The sequence below is a fragment of the Cyrtonyx montezumae genome, unplaced genomic scaffold (genome assembly GCF_038088225.1).
Source record: "Cyrtonyx montezumae isolate F1298 unplaced genomic scaffold, pur_monq_1.0 scaffold_3, whole genome shotgun sequence".
Taxonomy (NCBI): Eukaryota; Metazoa; Chordata; class Aves; order Galliformes; family Odontophoridae; genus Cyrtonyx; species Cyrtonyx montezumae.
In genome coordinates, this window is record NW_027072034.1 from 79,246,664 (window position 1) to 79,270,831 (window position 24,168).

General features: G+C 38.3%; 3 protein-coding genes across 3 annotated transcripts in view; 1 reads left to right on the top strand and 2 right to left on the bottom strand.

The window, feature by feature from the left end:
- TBC1D23 (TBC1 domain family member 23) overlaps nucleotides 1-17,141 on the bottom strand; it is a 29,705-nt gene extending 12,564 nt beyond the window's left edge. The window contains 11 exon segments of the mRNA XM_065742037.1: nucleotides 1,216-1,308; nucleotides 2,339-2,461; nucleotides 3,023-3,126; nucleotides 4,375-4,418; nucleotides 4,530-4,654; nucleotides 6,503-6,626; nucleotides 8,466-8,670; nucleotides 10,715-10,820; nucleotides 11,056-11,167; nucleotides 16,926-17,056; nucleotides 17,058-17,141. Of these exon segments, the coding sequence (XP_065598109.1) occupies nucleotides 1,216-1,308; nucleotides 2,339-2,461; nucleotides 3,023-3,126; nucleotides 4,375-4,418; nucleotides 4,530-4,654; nucleotides 6,503-6,626; nucleotides 8,466-8,670; nucleotides 10,715-10,820; nucleotides 11,056-11,167; nucleotides 16,926-17,056; nucleotides 17,058-17,141 (1,251 nt within the window).
- CMSS1 (cms1 ribosomal small subunit homolog) overlaps nucleotides 17,100-24,168 on the top strand; it is a 223,032-nt gene continuing 215,963 nt past the window's right edge. The window contains exon 1 of the mRNA XM_065742051.1: nucleotides 17,100-17,203. Coding sequence (XP_065598123.1) covers nucleotides 17,140-17,203 — 64 coding nt within the window. The 5' untranslated portion in view covers nucleotides 17,100-17,139. The remainder of the gene's footprint in view (nucleotides 17,204-24,168) is intronic.
- FILIP1L (filamin A interacting protein 1 like) overlaps nucleotides 20,699-24,168 on the bottom strand; it is a 190,147-nt gene continuing 186,677 nt past the window's right edge. The window contains exons 7-8 of the mRNA XM_065742025.1: nucleotides 22,016-22,200; nucleotides 20,699-20,804 (exon numbers count right to left, since the gene is read on the bottom strand). Coding sequence (XP_065598097.1) covers nucleotides 20,714-20,804; nucleotides 22,016-22,200 — 276 coding nt within the window. The 3' untranslated portion in view covers nucleotides 20,699-20,713. The remainder of the gene's footprint in view (nucleotides 20,805-22,015; nucleotides 22,201-24,168) is intronic.

Below are 24,168 nucleotides of genomic sequence, written 5' to 3' on the forward strand. Positions count from 1 at the left end.
TGCAACTGTTATGTTGTATTAAGTTGGTGGTACTTCAGAATGACTGATTTCCATTACTTCTATGTGACCAAGTACAACGCTTTCTAACTTTGCCATTTTGGAAGCCTTTAAAATACCCAGAATGTATAGGTGCCAGTAAGGCACCTTGGCTCCTTGCAAAGCTTTTTTTCATTGCCCTATCAAGATCTGGGGAAAGAAAGCTGATGATCAGAAATACAAGAAAATACCTGGAGTTCCTAGTACTTTCAAAAAGTTAAGGCTGTGGTCTCCTGAAGGCCTATCATGCATCCAAAAACAATGAGCTGCTACACAAAGAGATGAAAGTGATGGAGAAACATGGACATTCTAAATCCATATGAAATTTCTCCCTGCTATGATGGGGAAGGCAATTCATTAAATGAATGAGGGAATGCTGATCCATAACTGGATTTACAGGGGGAAAAAAATCACTGCATAAACAAATGCACACAATGCACTGAATTTCCATGAATGGCTTCTTGTCTCAAAGATTATTCTCTGTAATGTTTTTTCTCACACTGTATTCCTAAGGATACAGATGAACCTGGCAACATTCATGCAGCATGATTTACAATGGATCTTAACTATAACAACTGACACACAATGCTACAGAGTAACACAAATACATAATGCTCATGGGAGCTGTAAGGAATGAAACAGCTGAGGGTTAAACTAGAAATGAAGTGTAGGTGATTTGGGGAGGAAATGACAGAAACAGTATGAATTGAATGTTCAATCAGAAATTCATAATCAAATGGAAACTACAGCAAAGTTTTTAATAAAGTAATTAATCTATAATGCATCTCAGTCCCAAGATGAATGTACTCCCTCTGTCATGCTGTGCTGCCAGCACTCTGAAGGAGCAACCGTATCGTTTTCAGGACATACGCTCCTTACCACCACAACTGCAATGCTATGAAGGGATGACTTCTCCAAGCAATGCCAAGATTTCAGTTTATACGAGTTTCCAGTTCTAACCAAAGCCTGGGAAGTCTGGAATCCCACATTCCAGTGTCACAAAAGACTACACTTCTCAGTAAAATGACACTACCACCAGTTGTCTTTAGTTTTGAAACCTCATAATATAGCTAGACTACAGTTGTCAGGACAAGCCACTTTTTTCTGGACAAACATTCCTCTTTCCTTCTATTTAACTTGGAATTCAAAAATCAGTAGAAAAGCAAAAAACATACGAACCAAATCTGAGTCTAAATGAAAAGCTGTTGACAAGTGCCCAGCATTGTACTGTTCTGCAGGACGACAATCCACTACAAAGAACCTCACTCCTTCCTGAAAGACAAACATTTTTCTGTTACGAAATTTTGAAACCATACTGTTAGTGATAGGAATCTACATATTCCAACTATATTTTAGTAGTCGTTCCAAAGTTTCAGGAACCTCCCTCAAATGGGCCAACAGCTATCAGAAAACCGTATTTTGAGTACTCCACATTACTATTATCAGAGCACCAACAGTGTTTCAGTACTAATTTCCCACTGATGCATTAGCTTACAGGTCAGAAAGGATCATGGAGTGCAAAACTCAGTGCAATTATTTCACCTCTACTGTTAATAAACGTAGTGGAGACAATAATGTGCATCAACAAGACAACAAGCCTTGGAACTTCTAATCTAACAATTCACTGCTTCTAAATACAGCACATATGGATAGATTTATGCCCCAGTAACTTAAATTGAATATAAGAACATGCATAACTTTACTTGGACTAGGAAAAGAAATGCATGCGTTTTCCAGCTGGGGTCTATAAACTGCTACAGAAAGCCAGCAGTGATGAAGAAACACTGTAATCTAGCTCAATATTATCCATGTATTGGTTTTAAATATTGCAAGCACTGTATTAAGAGGTCTTACAGACTGTTCCTTGCATCTAAGTATGTCTGCAATGAACTACCATGGCAATAGTTTGAATCCACTTTTAAGTTTGTTTAAGCTGTTCACTGACAAAGACATAACAGCATTTTTCTCAAAGATGGTGGGTTTAAAACTTTTTTCTACAATAGCTACATCTGGAAATGAATTCAAATTGGTGACTTAGCAAATTACTTCAAGCACCCACCCCTCAGTTCTATATCAGCTGTACTAAGTTCCCCTTTGCTGCAGCTCTACTTTCTACAGAACAGACGTAGTGCAGTCAACAGATTATTCTCAAGGGGAGATAACTTCAATTCAAGAATACTTTTTCATGAAACAGCAATTATTTAGTTGTGTGTTAGCACCCAGAAGAATTTCTGATACATGAAGAAGTCGGGGATCCCTTTATTTTTCTTAAAATTGGAGAAAAGTAATTCAGCATACTGACTCCTTGCTGCTGATTTGCTTGAAGAATCTCAGACACAGAAACTGCTAGACAGAGAGCCTGGCTCAAGTCTGTATCATCATCTTTGAGGCCCAGTAAGCTGCTGCCAAAAAGAGTGTGATTGTCCTGTAAAGGCGAGGGGGAAAAAATGTTAACTGAAGCCACTGTCTTTAAATGTGAAGGCACAAAGTAAAAATACATTTGCAATATCAAAACGGTTAAGCCCAACATAGGCGTATTTTGTCTGCTTATTCAAATCTATTTCACAAATTCACTGAAGTCAGATTTCTTAAGAGTAAGGAAGGACTGCAAGAGCAGAGCATGTGACGACAGCTTTACTTCAGGTAAGCGACTTCTTTCTGCTTGCTGTTACAAGTTCAGCTAAGACTGCTGTGCAGTCTGATACAAAACGATTGTGTCAGCACGGCATTTGCACTTCATCAGTTCTTACAAGAACCTGGTTTGCAAAACAAGGTCACCAGTAATGAAGCAGCAATACTGCAGGGGAGCTTCTTGCTAACACATTCCACTTAAACTTCTTAGCTTTCAAGATTCTAAAAGCAAATGCTGCCAGAGTAATAATATGAAAAAGATGCCTAAAATATCACAATCAAATATTATGATACTGCCAGCAGTAGTTTTGAGGCACCAAAAAGAGGAGAATTTCAAAATTAAGTTTATTGTTACCTTCCTGAAAGAAGCTGGAGTTTTGCTACAGTAATATTGTGCCAAAGAGAAGAGATCCTCTATATCCTCTACTTCAAGATTGGCTGGTGAAGTTTCTAGGAATTCTAATAGATAGAAACAACATTAGTGCATCATTACTTCAGACAGAGAAGAGCCATTGTGCCATACTGTAAATTATTTTTAATTTTTTTATTTGAATCTCTTTTTAACTTTTTATTTTTTTAATAAACCATAACATTATTTGCTTTACTGATCAGACTTGAATGTTGATTAATCCTCTAGATAGAAACAGAACATAAAAGAAACTACTCCTCACTCTAATGAAGCCTGTGCAACTTGACAGAAATCCAAGGCTTTGATCCAGAGTAGTTCACTTTTACCACACGTATACCTCTGACCAGTTCTAATTTGCAGTTGTAATATTAAGTCAGCTGCCTTTCCTAAAGTAAACTGTACAAGGAAACCCTCTGGAACAGACTACTTATAAGTTGCACTGTTATGTGTCTCCAATGGTAAAAGGGTGCAGTTCTGCAACACACAGCAAAGATGTAAAAACCACAAGCAACCTCATTTTTAGCAATCAGGAATTGGTCTACTGATTGTATTGTGTTATGCCACATTAAAAAAATACAGAGGTATTGAAATTTAATGACATTGCAATTAAAACAGAACATGTTTATTAGAAAGATGGAGAGAAACTTTTTACAAGGATATATAGTGATAGAAGACAGTGTAACAGTTTTATACTGAAAGAGGATACATCTACATTAAATGTAAGGAAGAAATGAGGGTGATGAGGCACTGGGACAAGTTGTGGAAGAAGTTGTGGATGCCTCAAACCTGGAAGTGTTCAAGGCCAGGCTACGTGGGACTCCGGGCAGCCTGAAGTGAAAGATGTTCCTGTTCATAGCTGGAGTGTTAGACTAAGTGGTCTTTAAGGTCTTTTCCAACCCAAACCACTCTATGATGCTATGACAAGAGCAATGAATTAAGCCCAGATCAAGTGCATACAAAGATGATAATCTGGAAAATGCAACAACTGCAGTAGTTCTAAAAAAGGATTTGAAAATTGCTGTTTTGAGCTTTGAAAATAATTATATCATGTACTCTGAACTGATGAACAAAACTGGGTGTAGGAGTGCTAAGAAGAAATAAAAGACAACAGGACAGGGCAGATGTAGCAGCAAAAGAACAAGAAGAAAGGAATCAGTAGGTATGGGGATGTACTGATGAGAAAAGTCAGTAGGTAAACAGTTAAATGATAATTCAGTTATTTAGTAATAAACATAAACAATGAGGATTATATTATATGGTGAATATTTCACTAGGAGATGTATAAGTGAAGTACTTACTTAGCATTTCTTCTTTCTCTGATTCTTGTGCTAAGATAACATCTCTGAAAACAATAAAGTGACAGGCAAAGTTTGAGACAGTACAACCAAAATGAAAAAAAAGTAGATTACAACTGTCAGCAAGGAAAGTTTCACAGAAACAACTGCACACTTACTTTGCATTGACAAGGATGATCAACATTAAAAAATAAATAAAGAATGGATCTGCTTGTTGTAGATAACCATCCCATATTGCCTGAGTTACTTCAGTTGAACAGTAATACGAGAAGAGGCTTCCAAGCTAAAAATTTAGAAAACATTGTAAGCAAGAGATCAGCACAGGAACAGTCTCATCAAAATAAGATTTTAAAGAGATATGAACCAGCTAAAAGAAAAGGAAAAAAATGTGTGAAAATATACCTATATACCTTTATACTATATATTGAAGGACAGTTACATCCTCAAAAACAATGTTTAAGGAAATGCTACACCTTTACTGTAAATAAATATTCCCAAGGAAGGCAAATTCAGCTTTATGCTGGGAGCTGAGAAAACCCAATCAGTGATACAGTAATCAGACTGGAACGCTTTTTGGCTCACAGCTACTCCTGAACGCCAAATGTATTATGCTACATCAGTTACAAGAAACTAATAACAGAATACATTTAGTTGAGTAGCTTAGCAAACAAGAACAAAAGGATGCAATTAACATTCTCTGCTTTTCACAATAGAAGGAAGCTAATTGAATATTGTTCCGCATTAGTTTGATGATATTATTGAACAATATTACCATTAGTTAAGGCTGACTAATTAAACATTTGCAAGCAACAGAAAGTTTTCATTACCATTTAACACCCTGTTTGGCTGTTCCCACGATCCATTTTAAAAATACGCTATCTAAAATGCAAAATTCAAAGTGGACAGAAGAAAGGGCAGAAATTTCCTTTTACACATCCCAGATAAAATTTGTAATCTCACCTAATTCAAGTGTATACCAGCTGGCTTCGCTGGCATCTTATTGAGCTTTCTGTTGCATTTAAATTTGTAGCAACAGAATAACAGCTTTCAAAGGCTCAGTTAGCTGTTTTTATACAATACTGTGGAATATTTCCATGCTTTCAAGAAAAAGTATCCAACTCAGCATCAAACACTGCTGAATGTATGTCTTCTTTAAAGAAGTGTCTGTTTACTATGTAGAAATTTTCAAAAGCAGGTAGGCTCAGTAGCAAAAAAGACCTAATTACTCTTTTGAAGATTCATGATTGGCCAAAGGCCAGAGAATACGAAATTATTTCTACATACATTTTAATATTAATCAAGCAAAACCAAAAACAATCAAGCAAAACCCTAACCTTGTAGTTGAATACATTATTTTAGTCTTATTTCTTTAACTTACATAGTGAATGGAGTTACAAAAAATATTGCAAAGCCAAAGGCAGCTCTGCAAGCGCTGGATCATGTTATTTTATTGCTGATCCTAAGAAACACTGGAACATGAGAGCTTGGCTGCATTACACTGTAGTTCTGCTATGTAAACTTTACAAAAAACCTTGTTGATGTAAGCATCTTTACCACTATCTGCAATCGAGGCAGTTTTGAAGCTAATAGGAGAAGAAAACAATTCCTGAAGAGTGAAATATATATATATATATATATATATATATATAATATAGAAAAAATATATAAAGTCTAAAAGGCATAAGAGCTGTATGTTGTAGTACTATAATAGGTAGTAAAATTTATCTATTGGAATGGACATTCTTAAAACAACTGGCTTATTCTGAAAGACCTGTTATGCTTATGTTTCTCCATATGTACAACCATACAACAGCCTACTTTAAAAACTAACGTCAAACATTATGGTTGCTTACTATTTTGACTATATTAGTTGTTCTCATTCGTAGTTATTCCACATAATCCATAACATAAACAGCTCTATTAACAGATAGTACAATAAAAATGTCACGTTTACAAGATCTTACACCCTACGTTTCACAACTGAAGACAAAGAAGCCCACATTACACTATGCAATTTATTTCAATTTATAAAGGTGTAATCTCTTGTATACTCCTCCCTAAAATGGCAATGTATAATTCAGTGTAAGATAAATTTAGTTTTCATTATGTTTCCCTACTTTCACTTTATTACCCAGTTGAGTGCATATGAGTCCGGTGTCATCTTCTTAGTGTCAAGAAAGGAGCAGAGTTCAGGCTCATGGTACTGAAGAAGCAGCCTGAATAAGTGAAATGGTCTTCCCTTCAGAAAACAATCCCTGAAAAGTAGTGGTAAAAAGAACAATGAACCCCACCAATAAAATTTCAGCCATCAGACGTAAAGCAGCAATTCTTTATCAGTTATGATAATGTAATTTCCAACACAGTTCTCAGAATTCACGAGGACTAACCCTGAAACCATAATGCCTCATAAAATTTAGAAAAAACCCCAAAGAATAAAGCTCCTACAAACACATTATGTTGATAAGGCACGAAAAATAATTTAATACTTCACTATTACAGCCTTTCTCAAATATTTGCAGTATTAAAAAGATTTAAATATCAAAATAAACCCTCTATAGTTATCACAGTGTTGTGAGCTCAAAATAATACTGTTCTAATACAGCAGCCAATGGAATTTTAAAAGGTGGTAATTTTGCACAGAATTAACAATTAAATGTCAATTCATCAGGCAGGAAATAAAGTAGTATTTAGAAAGAAGAAATGGTTGGTAATAAGATGTTAAGAACAAATGTCAAGTATTTAAAGAGGTTAATAAGCTTATGTGAAATGTGATACACCAATCTCCATACAGTTATCAACAGTTATCTTAAACAGAAGTTCACCTACATTAGTGAAAGGGGATTACTCATAGCAAATCACGTGTGGAGATTCTTTCTGGAAATTATCACACGATCTCTGATCTCCCATTAAGTTAATAGGACAAAAAAATGAGAAAAGAATAATGTTCTATTACTGAACTTAGCATAAGCTTCTAGACTTGCAAATCATTTTGTTCAAATGGCTAACATGGTCAATTATTCAAGTCAGTCAGTAATTTCTTACCACATTTTAACGTTAGGAATGGATATATTTCCCAAAATAACTTCAAAAAGAGCCTCCCAACATTTCTACTGACAGCAGAACAGACATTTAGACATTTTTTCTCAATTGTTTCCTCGATTATTCTTTTCCATTTGGTACCTCCTGCAGTAATCAACTCTGAACAGCATACCCAGCTTGGAAAAAAACTAAAAACAAGCCACTTAATCAAGAATTGTATTTTAACCCAAAAGTTATTTTGCTCCATTAGAAGAACACTGAGAACAAAAGCAGATGAAATGCATTTTCCTCACATAGGTCCCTGAAATGAGACATACTTCAACTGCCGACTTTATTATTTCTTATTCCTTTACCAATTCTCAAACAAATCATTGCTCAACTGCATATAGAATCATAGAATTGCTCAGGTTGGAAAAGACCTTCAAGATCATCAAGTCCAACCTCAACAAACCATACTACTCTAACTCCAACAACCCACAGCTAAATCATGTCCCTGAACAACACATCCAAATGGATTTTAAACACATTCAGGGATGGTGACCCAACCATCTCCCTAGGGAGCCTATTCCAGTGATTAACAACCTTTCTGTAGGGAAGTTTTTCTTTACATCCAACCTAAACCTTCCCTGGCGCAACTTGAGGTCATTTCCCCTTGTCCCGTCACCTGAATTATTTTGAAGTAACAAGTGCAGAGGCATTTTAGATATTAAAAGTGCTGGGAAAGGAAAAATAATAAAGAATTGCTTTCACATAACACACAGGCAGTATTGTTCCTAAGCAAGTATTTTTGATTTTGCAAAAAATGACAGTTCTTTAAAAAGCAGATCAAATCCACATCAGTCACTTGGTAACTCTTTACATCCTAAAGCCTCTCAATTACTTGCTGGATTTATAACCAACAGGTACTGAAAAATGGTTCAGTTTATCAACATATCAAGGTATCCGACAGCACTGCTAAAAACAGTGCTCCTCCAGCCTATAACAACGTACACATTCTTCCACAAAATACTTCTAATGCCCTTAGAAATAGCATACAGGCAGAAAAAGAATTTTACCTTGGAATGTATTTATTCATGATGGCATAAAAGCAGTTGTACAAATCGCTGCGTGGTAATCGAAGGTGAACCAGAGGTTTGAGGAGGTGTATCCAACCAAGGCAAGAACTGTATTTAACATTGCGTGACTTACAGTAAAAAGTAATAACAGACTCAATGTCCAAAAGCAATACTGACTTCTCATCTTCTGGCACTGACAACCGGTCTGAATTGAACACAGAAATATAAACCATGTTAATGACATTTCAAAGACAGTGAGTACGATTAGTTCATAGCACAACTGTACCAAAATGGAATTCAGAAAAAAAAACCAAAATTAGCAAACCGTGTTAAATACTAATAGGAACACATCTTGAAACGCATCAAAATATGAGTGACTTTTTAACCTCCACAGATTAAAACATTTAATATTACAACAAAACAAAACAAGAGAAGTTAGGATTTACTGGGATCTAAATCGAACAAAAAGGTAGAGCCTTTAATTCTTCTATTCTTATTTGATATGCTCAGCAAATAACTTATGCTCAACTCCACAACAGTCACATTTGAATTTCAGCACAGATCAACACACAGTGCATACTTTTCAGTTCCTCAGAAGCCCACTGACGTGCAAGTTCATGAACATCACTAGTCTGAAAGCAGAAAGGCTTAAAGACTTAAATTCTAGCTTTTAAGTATAAATCACATTTTAATATCTACTTTTAAATTATTTTCCTAAAAGGTGTTCAAATTTGAGTTTCTTGGGTAACCATAAAATTTGCTTACAAATGGGTTTTTAATTAGGTTTAGCACTGTTTCCAATCAGAAAATACACTTGGAACTTGTATAGCATAGTACATTGTCCAGTTTCTTACAAAGGTGAGGAACTGGAAAGTGAAGATAATCCCCTATTTACTGACAGACTAATTAAGACCCATTAAGTAGCACAAAAATTTGGTTCAAAAACAGTTCTGTAAATGAAGTAAGAAGCCAAATAGTAGCTTAAATATCACAGCTAAGTTGGATACTCACACAAAGCTTCAGCTTTCATTACTTACAAAGCATCTTTCTGCATAAATTCTGGCTTATAAAGCTGGCAACCTTTCAGAAAAAATACTGGCACCCACCTCAATGAAGACAATGAATCTAAGACATACTGCAATGTGTCAACACTGTACCACAAATTATGGTACTCACAAAACACAAAACAAATTATGTACTTATAAAAAGTGGATCCTAGCTTACTTACAGTACGTACGCTAATTATGCAGACTGCAGTTAAACCTGACTTCTGTATAAGTTTGTACAATTTTGAGTTGAATTTTCAGTTTCCGATACTAGAAATATCTCTCTACATTTTTATGAAAAAAAATACCTTCTGACTGATTAATCAGGTCAACGTTGTTATTTGTTAGAAAATTTGGGAATAAGGAGAGAAAGAAGGAGAAATAATGGCATTTAGAGACTGAAGTGATTAATTTTATATGATATGAATAATAATTGTGACATGTTGCCATCTTTCTGAAGGGATGTGTGACTTGACAGGAGTCAAAATGGAAGATTCACTTATTGATGCCATGGGAAGAAGTATCCTTAATGATCAGACAGCACTGACTCCACATCCAAATCACTGATCCTACACCACTGCTGCAATGTACCATCAGGGAGCTGGCCATTTTTATGATGAGCTATCAACCAGATCCTGTGACAGCTCCTTACAGGCATGCTGGAATACTACTTCCAGTGCCAGGAAATGCAACCCTTCATTTCTGCTGAAAAAACGATTAAGAAAATACCTCTTACTAAAAAAGAGCTTATTAACTGCAAGATGTTTAATATGTTTCTTCTCATAGAGATTATATGTTTTTATGTTACGTCAGCTCTTGAGATTTAATACTGACCATTGGACAATTAAAAATTTGAAGGACACCACAGAAAGTAAAAGACAGAACTTGGTAAAATTATACTCTTTTTTTACTTTTCTTTTATTTTTTTATCTCCAAGAGATTTCATCCTATTGGACTGTGTCCATGTATGCTATCACTTACAAGTTATTGCTTTAAAATTCCATGACAATTAGCATCTCAGAGTTCAAGTAGATAAGATATTAATTTCTTACAATTTTTCTGATTTTCTGTGTTCTTTCTCATCCTTCTCAAAGCTTCCTCCAAAATGTAAAAATCATTTGGTTATTTAATTCAAACAACAAAGCCCTAAGACAACTGAGAGCAGAGTTTTCACACAGGTGATCTAAATGCAACTGAACTTACCAATTAGCTCTTGGCAATCCTTATGAATTACATTCTGTTCTGGTAGATCTAAACAGCCATCCCAGGATGCGAGGCTGTCTCCCTTTCCTACAACATTAAGTGCAATCTGGAAAGAATACAAAATAATTCTGAATATTTTCATGTCCTCAATTACTGAACTCACTAAAGAACATCCTAAACCTGAACTGGTATACGTGCATATTAAAATTCCAGCACCCATAAACAAGTTGGCTCATTCATGAAGATGCCTGATAATTAAATCATTCACTTCAAATTACACACATCCTCCTCAGGTATTTCCTGCTTTTTGGTTGTATATTGTATATATTGACTGTATATACCTTCCAAACTTTGGCCCTCAGATCAGCAGGCAAGTGCCTTCCTTGTATGATGTTTCTCACAGTTTCAAGATCACAGCCTCCTTCTTCTAGAGCTTCTGCGAGATCCTTTTCCCTACGATAACAAAAAGTACTGTGTCTACTTAAAAAAATAATTAAAACCAAAACAAAATGTAAAACAATGCAATACTTTTTAAGTCTTTATAGACAGGAGGCTACTGACACACATATGTAAAGATGTAGGACAATTTCCCAGTTACTCAAACAACGATGACAAAAAGGCGATATTCTATTAACTCCTTTATTTTTAAGGCTGTTCAACTTCTTATTCTATTCTATTTACACAAGAGAAAAAGTGAGTTTAGATTGAGCTTTTTTTGTTTGTTTGTTTTTAAAAGAAGTGACAATGTTGGAAAATGTGCCATAAAAACATAAATACAATGTTAGTTTACAAGTCAAGAGAGACAGCAAATTTTTACCCACATACACACATCATGTTAAACCTAAATTAAATGGACAAATTCTTACAGGTAAATTATGAATGATCTAGAAAATAGAAAACTAATTTAGAACATTTAAATGTGAACATTTAGATTTAGAACATTTAGTTCATATTTCCCTGAAGTGGGGAAGGACCTTTTAGTCAAAGTAAGGTTTACTTAACTACAAAGTTTCAGATAAGTAAATGTAGATGCACGCATTAGGTGGAAATAAAACACACACAAATAATAATAGTGTAGAAAGTAGAAAAACAGACAAATTCACAAGAGAATTAAACAGTAATGATACTTTGCCACAGTAAGACAAGAGAAGTTATTACATATTTATAGAAAAGGAGGTGCACATTCAGACTATTTCAGCGGTCCTATGCTGTCAGTATTGAGACAACCACAGCTGATGATTTAAGGAATTTCAGGATCATGTAGCAGGGCAGTGACAAAAGGTCTGGATCACTGGAAAAATAGCAGTGGCAAAGATATATGGGTCCCATAGGCAAAGCTCCTCCCTCACTGTATCCTCTTCCCCATTCTCTAGCTCTGCCTCATGCCTTAAGAATGACTCTGTGTCACCCACCTGACTAACCAAGCACACACCCAGGAGGTTGTTTACAGCAGAGCAAAACACAGTATATGGCTGTTTATTCAGAAGAGATAGTGGGGTATATTCACTCCTTGTAGCAACTCATGTAGTTATACATGCGGAATAACAGGTATCAGGGTGTTATCGGTACCACTCTCCACTATGTTACGTTATTGATGTGCAAGCAATTCCAAAAACCTGCACGAGAGTGTGAGGTTTTTAGTTTGGTCATCTTCTTTAATTTGCACATATCCCCAGCTAGCTGAAATTCCTTGCTACAAATCCTCTTGACCTTGTGTTATGCTTCCATGAGATCAAAGTTCTGTCAGTGCCACTGATCCTGACATACAAATTAAAACCTCAATCCTATACAAACATAATCCTGTACTTCACAAGCAGCTAGCATCCCTTAAGACTTCTCAAAGAATTTCTAAGGTTGGAGAGTAAACACTTTCCTTGCAGTTCATCAGACAGTTGATTTTGCAGCACTTTTTGGCATCACTCTGTATTTCCAGTATAGAGTGGGGCACAGTTAGCCCCACTGTTTCTTTGAGCAACTTTGCTAATTTAGAGTACAGTTTACAGTAATTTCCTTATATTTGAGCATTGTGCTATAAATGTTCCAGCAAACTGCTGGCAATCTGGATCCTTGCCTTTCCTGAGTGACTATCCTCTAGGAAGTTCACTGTTCACATGGACAGAAGTGTACTAGTTACTTCAGAAAGAATGCAGCACTGAGCGGGGCTTTCTGTTCTACCATGGCTGCACTGCCTGCTTCAAGAAGCCGTCCAAAGCTTTGACTAAGATGTGCACTATCCCATTCTACATGTATGCCACGGCCTGAAAGGTTAATTCCCACAAGGCACGTGGTACTATATCTTATAAAACACTCTAATGCTATTAGTGTTTCTGGAGTAAATTCCCATACTATGAAAAACCTCTGAAATTCAAACAAGAGGCCAATGATCTTCATGAATACTCAAAAGCTTATTTATTAATTTTTTTAATTTTATCCAGAACACTTTAGATGTGAGAGAGCTGGGTGTGTTAGCGGACACAATGCCAATGGCATCCTGGCTGATACCAGAAATAGTGTAGCCAGCAGGAGCAGAGAGGTGATCATCCCCCTGTACTCAGCTCTGGTATAGCCGCACCTCGAGTACTGTGTTCAGTTTTGGGCCCCTCACTACAAGAAGGACATTGAGGCCCTGGAGCGTGTTCAGAGAAGGGCAACAAAACTGGTGAGGGGTCTGGAGCACAAGTCTTATGAGGAGCGGCTGAGGGAGCTGGGATTGTTCAGTCTGGAGAGGAGAAGGCTCAGGGGAGACCTGAGCACTCACTACAACTACCTGTAAGGAGGTTGTGGTGAGGTGGGGATGGACCTCTTGTCCCAGGTAACTAGCAGCATGACATGAGGCAATGGCCTTAAGTGGCATCAGGAAAAATTTTTTCTCAGAAAGAGCGGTGAGGTGCTGGAACACACTGCCCAGGGAGGTGGTGGAGTCATTATCTCCGGAGGTGTACACGAGCTGTGTAGATGTGGCAATGAGGGCTGTGGTTAGTGGGCAATGTGGGGGTGATGGGTTGACTGTTGGACTAGATCTTTGTGGTCTTTCCCAACCATAATGATTCTACAAAAGCCAGTGTGTCCTAGAATATCAAACACAGCCAGTTTGCATGCGATAGTTACTGGGAATGCGTGAAAAGAGAATGATAGGCACACATAAAGCTATGGTGCCATCACAACTACCAGGACAGACTGTGGGTATCAATGTTGATGCCAGACTGGATTATTTTATTCTCCTAATAAAGTTCTGTACAAGAAAGGAAGAGCTGAACTGCATTTTAAGCAAATGACTTTACTTTGAAGAAGCTCACAGCAGCCTACAGTTTCATAACACATTCTAATTATAAACATTGCTTGCTTAAAAGAAAACCGGGGAAGCAACAAATGCCTATAAACATTTCCCATGTCAATGGCTAATATAAATGCATTTTTGTAGCCATCTTTTACCTTCCCAACATAGGAAACTATCTACATAAATGCTGCCATTTTCCTTAGAAATATACCTTATGGAACTTAGTTGCTCTGGTTCCTGCATTTACCTATGACTCTCTTGACTACTGGAGAAAAGCCTCATCAAGAGCTGTATTTTATCAAAAGTAAAGAAGACTTTCCATTCTCTACTGAAAACAAGCCAACAAAAATAAGTCCCACATTTTTTATTTAAAATATTCCTTGTAGTCAAAACACCATTGGATATACCTTTTAAAAACAGAATTTTAGGGAAAACCATTAACTCCCTAACATTTTTTACCTCTTTTTTTTTTAAAGTGTGTTAATTTCCCACCTAAGTAAAAAGTGCTTTCTGTTTGTGTGCTTTCAGAAGAAATATGACAGGTGCAGCACTAATAAGCCAGATTATGAGAACACAGGAAGAAAAACAACAACATCTAGTTTTGTCATGTAATTATCTGAAACAATTCAGATAGTATTTGGGGATACATATAATGATTAGTTCCAATGTGAAGTTACATGCACAGGAAAAAAATCAATGTTTAGACACATTTAATAACTTCAATTTTAGAATTAATTCAATTTTGACGGTCTTAGTTGTCAAAATACAGATCTTAAAATAAAAATACTTCTTGACTAAGTTCCTTAAACACTAAGTATTAAACAAGCACACGGAAGAAAGTTTAACAAGTTTATTCATAACTGTTTATATCCTTACCTAAGAATGTGAGGAAGAAAAATTACATCTCTATCATTTATTTCCTTGATAAATGTGGGGGGAGGGATTTTTAACTTGTAATTACAATAAATCTAAGAACAGTCCATTCTGTTAGTGCATATACACTCTACTGAGTAGATGCACTGTACTTACGAAAATTATGGTTAAAATATCATTTAAGTAGACAAAAAAATAGCACAGCAGGAAAGCAACCTGTCTCTTTTGTGCTTCAGGCACAGGTAAGTTGTCCAGCATCAAATACAATACTGCCAGGAATTTCACAAATTATTTTTTGGGAACATTGTAAATAGTGAAAAAGAAGTATTTAACAATCAAGGTCTGACATTTTTCTTATTTTTAAATCAAATCTGTTGCTATCAATCAACCTTCTTGTGCTTACAAGAGAAAACTGACAATGCTATATTTCAATAACTCTATATAAAGAAGTTTGTGTGGCTTTGTCTTTTGTTTTAATCATATTGTGCAGTGCCAAATTTCACCAAACAGTCTGAGTCAGTATGGGCACAGTGGTTTCTAATTCAACTAAATTACTAAAACCATCACTGCATATCAAGAAGACACGAGAAAAAGAAGGGCATTTTATGTCTGTAAGCATGCCTGCCCTACAGGTGAACCCCTCTAAGGAACTGAATATAGGACAAGGAAACAGAACTGGCCTTTTTGGTCCCAGAGTTCAGATGTACACGCCCATCATTTTATGCTTTATTTGTTTTCTTTTTAAACGTGAAATGTTAATGCATGACACTACAGACTTCAACACCATGATAATACAGTACCAAATTTGCTGTAACTACTTTTTAACAGGGCTAGTCAGAATAGTAGTACTGCAGGCTGTGCTTTAAAATATGTCAAAAACCTGCCCTTGTGTCTCGTTCCTAACAGGACTTAAATCAGCTCATTGCAGTCTGAAAGACTATAATGCTCTTTCCTCACTGGTAATGAATGAGGTTTGAAGTATTTTTTTCATAGATATTTCATCATGACTTTTATTCTATGACCAAGGTTATATTCCAAACTGTCAAGACTGAACAGTCAATGACTCCACTGGTAGCTTTGTAACTACATATACCATCAGTCAGGACTACTTAGAAATAATGGTACCAGATACTGCACCTGTAAAAAACACTTCGTAAACACTTGAAGTTGTAACAAAAACCTAAACAAACAAAGAAACTCTAGTTCACTCCCCTTTGCTACTAAATGACACTGGGTTGTTTCATCCCCAAGAGCTGTATCTGCAGAACCAATTCAGACAAAGAACAGACACCAGCTACATCTGCATGCATGTCAGCTCTGGTTGTTTTCCCAGAGAAACAACAAAGCACAAAGAAGCCTGCGCACAGTGAGACTCAAACTTTGAACACTCCACATGAAAGCACAGAAGCAAAACCAACAAGACGGGGAATGATGATAAGGAGCAGCACCGTAATGCACTGTTCACAAAGTGCCTATGTGGAGGGGACAAAGAGCAAAGCAATGGCACAGCATACATGCAGTGCAGAAATGCAACGAGAAGAATAAAGGGAAGATACAGAGACATAGAAGTGCGGGGTGCAGTGAAAACAGCTTCAGCATTTAAACCCGATTAAATTCAGCCTCGGAAATCTAAAGTGAAGAGATGTGTCTGACACTGAGACCTCATCAGAACTGTTAGCACTGAAGTGACACTACACACATACCAGAAACAGTCTCCAACCGACGGACGAGGAATTCAATGCAAAATGCATTACAAGTACTAGCTGCACTGGAGGAGGCAGCGGAACTATTCTAGAAACAGCCCGGGACCTACAGCTGTTCCCAGCGCTTGGCAGGCTTGCAGGGAAACCCACCAAAGCCACCAAGTGTCCTCAGCCAGATGCTCCCGGCCCGCCCCCCAGCCGAGGCCTAGCACTGGGGCAGCACTCCGGCACCCACCAAGGGCTGGGACGGGGTGATCTCCTCTCCGTCGCCACCGCCTCCCCCTCTCTCCCCCGGCCCCGCTCCGGGGAGGGGCGGGAGGGATGGGAACGGGCGGGCGCGCAGCAGCACTCAACTCACCAGCAGCTCGGCGGCGCCCCGTCCCCTTCCGCCATAGCTGTTGACGTGCCGCCCGGCTCGGCCGTAAAGCACGCCCGATGGGTCGGTGTGTTGTTGTTTCTTTGTGACGCCTCTCTGCCCGCCCGTCCACGTGCGCTGTCGCAAAGTGAGGGCGCCGGCCGCAGAGCGCGGAAGCCGGGCAGGGAGGAAGGCGGGAGCGCGTGGCGTTGGCGGCATGGGGGACGCGCTGGACGAGCCGTGGTGGGAAGCGGCGGCGGCGGGGGAAGGCAGCGGCACAGGTATGCCGCGAGCATCCCGAGCTGGACGGGACCCACGGGGATCACCGAGCCCACCTCGTGCCTCCACACAGGAGCACCCGACATTTAGACCCCGTGTCTCGGTGCCGTGTCCAAACGCTCCCTGAATTGCTGAAGCTCGGGGCCCGGTGGAAGGGTGTTATGGGTGTTGTTTAATGTGTGCCTATGACCGTTACCACGCGAGCATTTGTGGTTCTAGAAGGCTTTGGGAATCCTAAACCCATAGAAGAGTTTTTGGAGGGAGAGGTACCTGTGGTACGTGGGTGCATCACCCGTGTGCTCAGCGGGTGGACTCACCATCCATGTGATGTACTGTGAAAGGACACGAGCTGCATGGCTTCTTCCCAGCCACTGCTGTTGGACCACAGTGTTAAGGATAATTTATCTCTCTTTTCAATGGTGATGACATCTGGTGCCTTATCATAGAACCACAGAATGGTTTGGGTTGGAAGGGACCTTAAATATCTGTCACTAGTTCCAACCTGTGCCGTGAGCAGGGCTGCTCAGGGCCCCATCCATCCTGGCTTTGAGGGTCTCCAGGGTTAGGGCACCCACAGCTTCTCTGGGCAGCTGTCCAGGCAATTTCATCTGAAAAGGCACTTGGAGAATATTTTGAGAGAAATTGTATATGGATATAATAAGGAGGGGGGGGGGGGTCACAAGCCTTCATAAGTTTGCTGAATATTTCATTTTAATTCTCAGTCTCATCTGTGTTGTACAAGCGCTTCCTGTTCCCATGGCATGCTCTTCGTAAGGTATTTAGGACTCCTCAAGCCTCTGTGCTCCCCCTGCCAACCAGAGGTTACCTTTCTGGTGGCTGGTAAAATGCTTTTTATTTACTGTTGACAGCTTCCCTTTAGAAACTCAATAAATTTCAGGCAAAATGTTTATTCACTTGGATGATTAACGTCTAGCATGATGGATAAATCATCTGACTTTGACCTCAGAATCCCAACTCTCAGTTACACACAGCTCCTCTGGATTTTTGTGATTGCAAGGTTGCTAAGGTGTCTAATCCAGCCTTGTGCTAAAAGCACTGCTTGTAGTTAAGTCCAAAAATACTATAGAAATATTTTACTACTTACAAGACAGGTGAATGTTGTACATGCCACATATGTGTTTTGATCTCTAGATCCCACCTTTGCAAACTTGTTCACAGGTTCTTTATGTGGATCCTGCAGTTGTATTAAGTTGACATAAGCCATCAGTTAAGTAGGAAGAACGTCCATACATTTTTTTTATTGTGTTGCTGCTCCTCATGTACAGCAGATGCAAAATCAATTGTTAATTTGTACCACTTCTTGTGGACACTATAAAGTGCTTTAAGATTGAGTGGCAAGAAATAGAAAGTCAGGGTTTACAGTGTACACTGTAAGCAGAAATACAAGAATATAATTTCCCACTACTGCTTTTGACAGATTTCATCACATTTATTTCTGTGAAACACATAGCTTATTTCAAAAACTATCCAACTTTAATCACTGATCTATTTCAAAAAGCATCTCCACCACAGTGATGGGTAGAAAGCAGGAAAAAAATAAAATACATTCTTTAAATACTTACCTTTTGCCAAGTTCTTTACAACTAGCCCTAGAATAAAAACTGACCAATGGAATACTCATCCTAGTATCTCAGCCTTTGTAAGTGTCTTCCATTTTAGCAAATTGTACTCAGAAGACACTACTTTTAAGAAGTAGTGTATGAAAAGTGTTCAGACTAGCCAAAAGGGGATGAAAGTACAAAGCACATATCCTAATAGATAAATGTATGAGTAATTCCTAATCTGCTTTTGACCACGCCATTAGAAACCATTAGTTTAGAGTCTGTATTAATGATAGTTACTCTCACTTTTGGGACTTGAATGTTTGCCTGGAGGGATTAGCCATCCATTTACCTTGCCACGTGACACAAACCAAAGAATCTTGCCCAATACCTTCTTCAGCATACCTTTTGCTGTCAGAGATGTGGAGAGGCTGGTTAGAGATTTTTGGCTATTTATTAGTTTTGCTTAGTGTTACACATGTCCCAGGTCATATAACTTCAGGGCTTCCTTCTTTCCATTTTACCAGTTCATGCCACAGCCATGTGCAGTACTGAATACCAGTTTTGTGTTGTACTCTGAACCATAAGGAGAGGGCAAGGAATACCGAGGAGTTTGTTCAGTGCTGGTGCAAGACACCAGCTGTTTCCTTTTTTCTCCTTGAGCAGAAAGAGCACTTCTCACAGCATTACAATGTCTCTCTTGCCTATTAGGAGCGTGCCACTTCACCCAGGAAGGCTGAGGGAAGGGGGACAGGCTTCTGTTTTCCAGAAATTCTTCCAGTCACCTCCTTTTCTGTTACCACTCCTTGTCTTTCATTCTCTGTGCTTTCTTTGTCTTCCTTTATCCCATAAGACTGTAGTATCAGTCCTTGTCAGTTCTTTTACGTCCTTAAGGAAAAAGCTGTGTGGATCATATCTCTTATAAGTTGAAATGAATTGTGTCATCCCAGGGCAAAAAGACAGGGAAACTCTTTTATGCCAGCAGTACAAACGGGTATGAAATATACTGCTGTACTGTATACTAATTACTGTACACTAATGATGATCTGACAGTACCTTTGGGGCCATTTGTGTGCTCTAAATCAAAGGATGCTATTGTGGGAATTCATTTTTTTTCCCCGTAAGTTTTTGTTTCCTTTTTGCAGACTGGTAATAAAGGGTGCCAAATAGCATCAGTTCGTTATACAGGCTTTGCAGCTGGTGAGAAGTGGACTGTTCCTTGTAGCTCAATTACTGAGAGTTTTGTTGTGTGTTCAAAGCTGAGACCTGTTGGTGAGTAGACGTGTGTATGGAGAGGTTTTTCTCTTTCCTTTGGCTCATCCACCAGTTGCTGTCCCTTCTGATGAAAGCTGTTGTTGTGCTGATGCTCCTTTTCTTATCTCTCTGATGGGCATTCCAGGCTGACAGCTGCTTTTTGGAAATCATTTTGTTTCTTTGCATCACGCAGACTTGTTCCGCATCACACAGAACACATCATGGGGTGCTTTTGTGAGCTTTGTTTGGACCTGAGCATACATCAGGTGTAGCTTCAGAACTTTACTGTTAGCTGTCAATTTAGTGAATTAAATTGGAATGCTTCTCTTTTTAATGTAGAAGAGTCTTTTCTTGATTTCTGTTCTTTTCCAAAGTGTGTCTTGTAAGGCACATGCTGAAATAACATTTTGGTAGACCGATCTTTTGAAACCTTCACTGTTTTAACTACCCATAGAGAATTTCTTGTGGAGCTGTTGAGGGAGGCATAGGTTTCTGTTGTGGGTTTGCAAAAATAGTCCCGCAGGAGTGCTAATGTGTTGTACTGGCTCAGTGGCTAAGTTAAACTTTTAGCTGTGAAATAAAAGGGAAAAAAATTGGGTAACCGAACGCATCAAAATCTCTTTTTTGCTTCAGCAAAACGGTCCCAATTCTGCCTGTGATGTTGTGGTCACCACCAGCTTTTGCTTTATTTAGGAATTAGGATTTGGCAGTTCTTAAAGAAAGACCTATGTGAAAGGAGCTTTCCCACAAATTATCAGTTGAGCCATTTAGACTGTTGGAATGCACTCTGTTAGGGGAAGAAGAACGAGGGAGACATTAATACCAGGGAAATAAATTAAGTTTTATATTCTAAAACAGTAACTCGGGTTAGTTGGTATTACGGAATTCCTGCGGGAGAGTTACTTGCAGTAACAGTATCTTGTTAGTTTTAACTTTCTACCATGAAACAGTCAGGAGTTTTCTTGTTAGAGCAACAATTGCTATTTTGCAGGCAATTAAAAAGAAAGAACAAATTTGGAGCCTCTTCTAATCTTTGTTATTTTGTTTGTTTATTTGTTTGCCTTGGCTGGATGGAAATTTGAGTGAATTTTAAGTCTTTTAAAGAGGGTATACTTTATAAAATGGCAAATTCTTTCGTGGGTGAGCAAGAACTAGTTGTGCAAATAAGTAATTTGGTTAAAAGAACTATACTAGAAGGTAGGACAGCAACTGTCGTGATAGTGAGCAATTAAAAGGAGGGGCAAAATTGCAAAGGACTGAAATAATGCAGTTGCACTTCTTTGAAGTCGCAAATATTGTTACACTTGATAGAAAATTTGATCAGTTCCAATTAATACTGTTTAAGTGAACTGAAATCTAAATACTGCGCTCCAAATAAAATGATGACAGTTAAAATAACTAATAGAAGCAATGTCAATCTCAGTTTTGCAACTGTTTTCTAAAGGTAAATATCTGCATGAATGTAAGTGGGGCGAGTCAACTCACTGAGGAGAGAATTGTTCGTCTTCAGGTTACATTTCTAAAGTGATGTTTGGCCTTGAAACTTCTTGAAGCTCTATGCATTATAAAAGGGTCAATTTTTTCCATCCCTCTCTTTATATTGTCTTTGCTAGCTAACATAAAACACCCAGAATGAAACACTTCTTTACAAGACTGACTCTGAAAGTGAAACATTCCCTCCTGTAACCCTGTTTCATTTAATTTATTGCATAAATCTGTGGAGACAACATTTGTATTGAGGAACGTGTCAAAACTGATTTGCGTCTCATTTGTTTCTCCATTGTGAGGGACAAATTCTGGAATTACACTAGAAAAATGAGAGCACACATGCAGTTACCTGTGCCTCTTAAAAGTCTGTCTGTCTCTTGCTGTTCTGTAACTGGTGACCATTAACCTGCTGACCATGCAGACGGTTTCAGACCTCTCCCCAATGGAAGTAACTGCTGTTGATGTTCAGACTGCTCAAACCCATGTCATAGATCATAGAAAATGATTTACCTTCTCCCTCCGCTGTGAAGGCAGGTTTTAGACACAGTCCTTATAATATGTAGCTTTCCAGAACTGCTGTCTTGAAGTGGCTTGTTGAGGTGTCCAGTAGGAATTCTGACAGGTAGTTTAGTTGCATTTGTTGGCTTTGGTCTGGGGATCCGAGTTGGAACTGATTGACGGAACGTATCAGTAATCTTGAAATAAAGAAACAAAAGGTTGTGTTAGGAGGAGAGGTTGGTTGTATGTCTAGCACTTCACTGTTCTTTTCCACTTCATACAGTTAATCATGTTGCTCTCACTTAGTACTGTCTGCCTAAACTTCCATACCCTCATTGGTAACGAGAGCATAATGTAAATACCACAAAATCCAAATGGCTGGAAATTCTCTGCCTGTCAGTAGTTTTTCTGCCAGCCCTCTGACAGGACAGCAGCCCTTTGGGCTAAGTGATGGAGTTCAAAGGCAGTGAACTCGTCTGAGTGAATAATCGGAGACTGTCCATGTGCAGAAGCAAATGAGTCCTGAGCAGCAGAAAATACCTATCCTGTATTTTACTGTGAGAGACCCATTCTTTGAAAGTGACCACAACGTAAACAAAGTGAATGTATTCACAAGAGAGAACTCTCCATCCAGAATCAATTAGTATTTAATTGTGAAGAAGCGACTAGATAAAAGTAAAAATAATCAAAAAGAGCACTGAAAACAAGCAAAGACCTACGAAGGCAAGGAGATTGTTTAAAAGATGCCACATCAGAAACTTGGATTAAACACACACTAATCCATCGTGAAGGATTTTCACATCACAAGGTTTTTATACAAGTTTTATATTTAAACAACAGCATAAAGGAAATTCACTGAGGATTTAAAAACAAACAAAAAGCCCCTAACCAAACATATGAAATAGAAATGTTCAAAAGAGGACAATAGAGAACAGCATAGAAACTTTGGTCCAATTAAATATGAATGAGAATGAACTGAACCAAAATAAGTTTTGAAAAATGGCTTATGGTGTCCAAAAAAGTGTACCGGGATAAGTGTTCTTGGAGTGTATCATTTTAGGGGCCTACGATTTGGCTGCAGGCAACTGTAGATGATATGAGTTCTCAAAAGGATAAAGCAGTAGTGGAATAGCCAACATTAAATTTTTGCATGTATTTGTTCAGTATGGAGGAACTTGGGGAAAGTTTGCACTTCATACACTGCCTTAATGGATCATAAATAAGGGAAAATAGATTCACAGAACCAAAAAGGTTGGAAAAGACCTTTATAATCATTTAGTCCAACCATCTGCCCATCCCCACGATGCCCACTAACCATGACCCTCAGTGACACATCTACACAGCTCTTGAATACCTCCAGGGACGGTGACTCCACCACCTCCCTGGGCAGCCTGAGCCACTGCCTTACTGCTCCTTCTGGGAAGAGATTTTTCCTAACATCCAAACTCATATCCAACCACAGGAGGGAACCAGAATTCTGAGATTGGAACCAGTCAGAATCAGTTAGAAGTGGCTCAGAATTTGGGTATAAAAGAATGCAGAGAAAGATAGCAAAGATTATTGGTTATGGAATGTCTTCCATGTAAAAATGGTAACATACACTGAAACTTATGTTTGGAAAATAGGTTGTAGAGACAAAAAAACATTGCAGAAGTCTAGCATTATGCCTACTGCAAAGATGGTGAATAGGGGAATTTGCTCTTTCAAATGAAGTACTTGAGAGGGTGTACACAGAAGATATCAGAAGGCAGGTAAAAGGTATTTCCCTTGCGCGTTGGGACAGACAAATAAAACGATTACTTCAATTTCTTTGGAGAGAGGTTGGATTTATTCATGAAGTCCATCAAGACCTGCTAAACATAAAGATGTGATTCAGGTTTCAGCTCAGGAGAGCCTTAAGTTGTAGACTGCTAGAAGCTGGGCTTGTTGCTCTGCTTGCTTGATATGTAAGGTTTTTTGGTAAGCATTTAGTGCTGGTCACTGCTGACGTTGAGATACATAGATGCTAGGTCTAACAGTGTGTGACTTGTTTTATATTTTTATTTTTGAAATTAGAAAGTATTGATTTATAGCTTTTATTTATACATTGAGAAGGGAAACCTTGGTCTTGAACACAGGAAAGGTAAAAGAAATGTGTTTTTCTTTGCTTTGTGGTCTTTGAAAGA